Consider the following 6,055-nt stretch of genomic DNA (forward strand, 5'->3'; position numbering starts at 1 on the left):
AAAAAAAAAAAAAAAAAAAAAAAAAAAGACCCTTCACACAACTGACTATAGTACATGTATCTCATCAGTCCCTTATCCTTCTGCAGATTGTCTTCACTCCAAATATGCTAAACTCTGCTCCTCACTAAACATTTTCTTTGTTACCTCTTTGTACTTGGACTAACTGCTTGTCATACTCTTGCCTTTTACTATACCAAACATCTCCTATCATAATCCAAAACATAACACAAACAGCATCTATTCTGTCAATAAAAATAATAATACTGGAATAGGAATGGTAGTACTGCATGAGGCTAACTTTAATATATTCCAGTGTTGAGAGATTTTTCAGATTAATAAACCCTCATCTTCCTGTCCATTGCCAAATGAAGAATGAATACCCCTCAAAAAAAAAAAAAAAATACCTCCCAAGGATGAGGTTACATTAAATCATGGTTAAGACAGTGCATTCCATAGAATATGGTCATAAAAAGCGGTGGTGAAATGCTGAGTACTTTCTTGTTTTTCCCTCATACTCTCATCTTTCTCTTTCTCCAGCAAGGTCTTCATCTCTTAGCAGGACTGATGGGGACTGACGAGGACATTTCAAACCTTCCCAATCACATGTCCAGCCTCTCTTATGCTATTCTCCCAGGCCTCTGTACCCATACTTCTCTCAACCTAAAAAGCCCTCCCCTACATGGAAGGAAACTCCTCCCAGCCCTACAAGATTAGCTCCCTGTGAGCAGCCTTTCTTCTAAGAACCTTATATAATAGCCAGTGTCCAGCACAGCAATGCCCACAACTGTTGCATCATTTCAAGATTTTTTTGTTTTCAGGTCCGTTATTTTCCAGGCCAAAGTTTTCTCAGGGAAGGAACCTGACATGGAGAATCAGACCCTGTTTCTACCACTTAGTGGCCGAAGCAACTTCTCTGCATTTCAGTGTTTCTCACTTAGAAAACTGAGATAAAATCCCTATCACGAGGGGTGTTTTCAGGTTTAGGTGTTTAAAAGCATGTGAAGCATTTTACTTGTGAAGCCTGGCATCTAGCAAATACTCAAGAAGCAATGCTATGTATTTTCAAAATGTAACTATTATGGCACACTCCAGAACATATATTATAGAAAATATATGAAAGATATATATGGAGAAAGAAGTAATAATGCAAGGGCATTAATGACCACTAACCTAGGGAGAATATGAGATATGGGTCCAGATTTTGGGAGCAAACATCAGGCTGCAAACAGAGATTTGGGGATAATATATAAGGTAATGTTTAAAACCAAGGTATTGAATGAGATTTTTTGAGAGGCAAAGTATAGAGAAAAGAGATAAGGAGAAAAGATGGAAACAGAAAGAATTTTGGAAATAACTGGTATTTAGATTACATTGTGGCTGTCCCATCACTAGGTCTAAAAAAAGATGCAATTTTAGGACATTTAAATCAAGCTACCCTAATCCTGATCTTTAAAAAAAAAAAAATTAAGTTAATGGCATCAATTGATTTTAAACTGAATCAACACGAAAACCATATACATGTATTACCTGAAGTTAGGAGGAGATCTAAGGTCTTCAGTCCAATCATTGACAAGTTTACACTGGCATTATGAACTGTTAGCATTTTAAGAATCAATCTGGAGTTAAAAACAGAAATCAAGATAAGAATGAAATATCATACTCAGAAATTTGCTTATTTAGATTTTTTTGCTCACCTATTTTTTATTACTCTCATTGTATTTAATTCCCTATAGCGAAGCTCATGTGTTTTTGTTGTCTGTTGTCTGCTTTTAGAGACAGGGTCTTGCTGTGTCACCCAGGCTGGAATGCAATGGTGCAATCACAGCTCACTGAAACCTCAAACTCCTGGGCTCAAGTAAGCAATACTCCTGCCTCAGCCTCCTGAGTTGCTAGGGATACAGGTACACACCACCACACCAGGCTAATTTTTTCATTATTTTTTGGAGAGACAGAGTTCGCTATGTTGCCTAGGCTGGTCTAAACCTCTGGGCTCAAGTGATCCTCCTGTCTCGGCCTCCCAAAGTCTGGGATTACAGGTATGAGCCACCGGGCCTGGCCATGTGTGTTTGTTTCTTTCTACAAACCTGAACCAGGCTTATAAAAAATAACAGGGAATGCTAATTAGCTTGATTGTGGTAATATTTCACAATGTACACATATATCAAATCATCAACTGTATACCTTAAATATAAACAATTTCTAATTGTCAACTCTACTTTAATAAAATTAAAAAAACAAACAAAAAATCAACAGGGAACTATTATGTGTCTCATTTAACAAGGTAAAAGCGCTACTTATTTTCCAATAAATATTCAAATTCAAAAATTCAGATTCACTATTTTCACCCAACTCCATGTTCAAAATATCATGAAGTCTTATATACATCAAGAGCAAACCTGTTTTTACATGTGATATAAATTTATAAATTATCTTAGACATGTTGATATACTAAAATAGAGATACAATAAAGATGTTAGTTTGTATACATAAATTAAGAATTCATTTCAATATTTAAATTATTAATTGCTACTGTTTTTAAAAGAGAAATTAATAATATATTAAAAAGTGGGCCGGTAGCGCTGGCTCACACGTGTAATCTCAGCACTTTGGGAGGCCAAGGCGGGGGGATCATGAGGTCAATAGATCGAGACCATCCTGGCCAACATGATGAAGCCCTGTCTCTACTAAAAACACAAAAATTAGCTGGGTGTGGTGGTGCACTCCTGTAGTCCCAGCTACTCGGGAGACTGAGGCAGGAGAATCACTTGAACCTGGGAGGCAGAGGTTACAGTAAGCCGAGATCAGGCCACTGCACTCCAGCCTGGCAACAGAGCAAGACTCTGTCTCAAAAAAAAAAAAAGTGAACTTAACATATCAATAATGTTTAGTTCAAATTCATGAGATTTTAATCCCTATATTATTAATCCCAAAATATAATCTCTAGTCTATTCCTGCACAGCATTGTTTGGCGAATTGTTGGGAAAAGACTGAGCTGACCACATCTAGAGCTTTGTATGTATTCAAGAAACGTTGCATAATCTCCATTTGGCAGTTGGAGGAACTGGATGAAGCCAGTCTTCAATTCTCTGCCAGTCTTCCTCCTAATCACCCTGCCCCTACCTCTCCCTGTACCAATCCCACTATTCCTGACTTTATCACCACGGAAGAAATTTTTCTTCAGAACTGATAAGTCTTTGGAGAGAAAAGGCCTTGAAAAAACAGAAATCTATTTTGCAATCAATTTTTGCTGGGAGTGATCTAATACACTCCACTGGAGAGAGCAGTGTGTCTATCTTCTTCACAACTGCATTGTTTCTGGCCTAGAGGAGGGACTTAAAAAACATTTGATGAATGGAAGATGAATGACTGGATGAACAAAGTGAGAGAATGAGTAAGTGAGTGAGTGTACAAATTTCCTATATAAACATTTATGTAATTTAATTTGAACAGCTAGTTTGAACAGGAATATGACTAGATGAGTTTCCCAAACACTCCCTGAGGTTATAGACTGGCTCATCTTTGGACATCTTGGAAATTCTCAACCAAACCAAGGGACGCTTAAAGTTACAATTGCTAATTACTGGTATATTCTGAGTAATTCCTCATCAAAAGCTGTATACTTTAGAACTGAAACATAGAATTACAAAGATTAGATTGAAGATGAGAACTCCAATTAATTGTAAATATGCTCTTTCCAAACACACCCTTTATGTACTGAAAACAAGAAGAGCAACACATTTGTCAAAGAGGGGAAAATGTATAAGCACAGACATGTTCACTTATGGACAAACACATAACTCTAATTTGTCTAAATTTGTAGCACTACTTGATGCTGATCACCAATATAAACACCTAAAAATTTTTCATAAATTAAATTTTCATAAACTGTATACCACTGTAAGCCAAAAATATTCACAACTTCCTTTTCTGTGGTAAAGAAAAGTCACATTAGGTATAAAAAAGATTTAAAGTTAATGACAGAAGGTTTGTTTGTTTGTTTGTTTTTGAGACAGAGTCTCACTCTGTCACCCAGGCTGGAGAGCAGTGCTGCAATCTCGGCTCACTGCAACCTCCGCCTCCCAGGTTCAAGTGATTCTCCTGCCTCAGCCTCCCGAGTAGCTGAGAAGATATTTTTTAACTGTCAAGAAACAATGTATTTTCCTGGAAACACATTCTTCTTCAGAAAAGGTTTTCTTAATTAATTGTGGCTAAGGAAGTAGTCTCATTTAAGAAGTCATTATGCTGGCCGGGCGCGGTGGCTCAAGCCTGTAATCCCAGCACTTTGGGAGGCCGAGACGGGCGGATCATGAGGTCAGGAGATCGAGACCATCCTGGCTAATACGGTGAAACCCCGTCTCTACTAAAAAATACAAAAAACTAGCCGGGCGACGAGGTGGGCGCCTGTAGTCCCAGCTACTCGGGAGGCTGAGACAGGAGAATGGCGTGAACCCGGGAGGCGGAGCTTGCAGTGAGCTGAGATCCGGCCACTGCACTCCAGCCTGGGCGGCAGAGCAAGACTCCGTCTCAAAAAAAAAAAAAAAGTCATTATGCTGCAAACTGCAAAAACATAGCTGGTAAAATTGCCATCAAGATTTGGCTGCAGATGTGCTGAAAGGTAATTTCCTCTTTCTTACTCTTTTTGAAAGCCGTAGTTTAAATTTACTGTGTATATATATGAATATATATATAAATGTACTACTTAAAGACAGAACATCAACTTTCAAATTACTACTTACAGAACTAACTTCTCTCAGTTCCCATTTTTTTAAGAACTAGTGGTTTGTATCAGTTCTATTATTAAAGGGCAAAATCTCTTCATGGTTTGAATTCAAAAGTACTCATCGGGCCGGGCGCGGTGGCTCAAGCCTGTAATCCCAGCACTTTGGGAGGCCGAGACGGGCGGATCACGAGGTCAGGAGATCGAGACCATCCTGGCTAACACGGTGAAACCCCGTCTCTACTAAAAATACAAAAACTAGCTGGGCGAGGTGGCGGGCGCCTGTAGTCCCAGCTACTCGGGAGGCTGAGGCAGGAGAATGGCGTAAACCCGGGAGGCGGAGCTTGCAGTGAGCTGAGATCAGGCCACTGCACTCCAGCCCCGGTGACAGAGCGAGACTCCGCCTCAAAAAAAAAAAAAGTACTCATCAAAAATCTACAACTTAACCAGTTTTATAATTATATGATTATATTACTAAAATAACTCCTGATATATTACCTTAAATGTTTGCTTTCTAAATCAAACTTCTGAGTTTAAAGCTCTCTATAAATGTAAATCATTGACTCAAGGAAAAATATCTGTATTTCAAAGAATTTCACAAGAGTAGCCTTGGATTGCAAATTCAATGTATCAAGGGAAGGTTTTCATGTGTATAGATAAATACTCAAGGCAGTTTGTTTTTACATATCTATCATACTTACTGGTGAACACCAAGGACTTCCCAATCATTTCCAACATCCTGGGGTCCCATTAAGCTTTGCATTGTACCTGGACAAATCTCTATTAATTTGCACAGAAGTGACCAACCCACCTGAAAACAAGAAAGACATATATTCACATGTTTTAAAGAATGTTAATAGAACATACTGAGTCAAACATGAATCTCTTCAATCTTAGTGGAATATATGCTTATCTCGCTTGTAAATAATTGTTATAAAACAAAATGATACCCTAAAATGTTTACCGAGAAACAAAAGCAAGCCATATCCTTAGGATACACCTTTCTCCAAAAATCAGACCAGAAAGACATACAAAAAATATAACATTTCAGCTGGGCACAGTGGCTCACACCTGTAATCCCAGCACTTTGGGAGGCGGAGGCGGGTGGATCATGAGGTCAGTAGTTCGAGACCAGCATGGCCAAGAGGGTGAAATCCTGTCTCTACTAAAAACACAAAACTTAGCCAGGCATGGTGGTGGGCATCTGTAACCTCAGCTACTTGGGAGGCTGAGGCAGGAGAATCGCTTGAACCCAGGAGGCAGAGGTTGCAGTGAGCCAAGATTGCGCCACTGCATTCTACCCTGGATGACAGAGCAAGACTCCATTTCCAAAAAAAA

General features: G+C 38.9%; 1 protein-coding gene across 1 annotated transcript in view; it reads right to left on the reverse strand.

The window, feature by feature from the left end:
• LOC108539701 (leucine-rich repeat serine/threonine-protein kinase 2-like) overlaps positions 1-6,055 on the reverse strand; it is a 73,379-nt gene that overhangs the window by 56,530 nt on the left and 10,794 nt on the right. Inside the window, exon 4 of the mRNA XM_017888587.1 lies at positions 1,528-1,616. Within this exon, the coding sequence (XP_017744076.1) occupies positions 1,528-1,616 (89 nt within the window). The remainder of the gene's footprint in view (positions 1-1,527; positions 1,617-6,055) is intronic.

Source organism: Rhinopithecus bieti, unplaced genomic scaffold (genome assembly GCF_001698545.2).
Source record: "Rhinopithecus bieti isolate Rb0 unplaced genomic scaffold, ASM169854v2 scaffold_18282, whole genome shotgun sequence".
Taxonomy (NCBI): domain Eukaryota; kingdom Metazoa; phylum Chordata; class Mammalia; order Primates; family Cercopithecidae; genus Rhinopithecus; species Rhinopithecus bieti.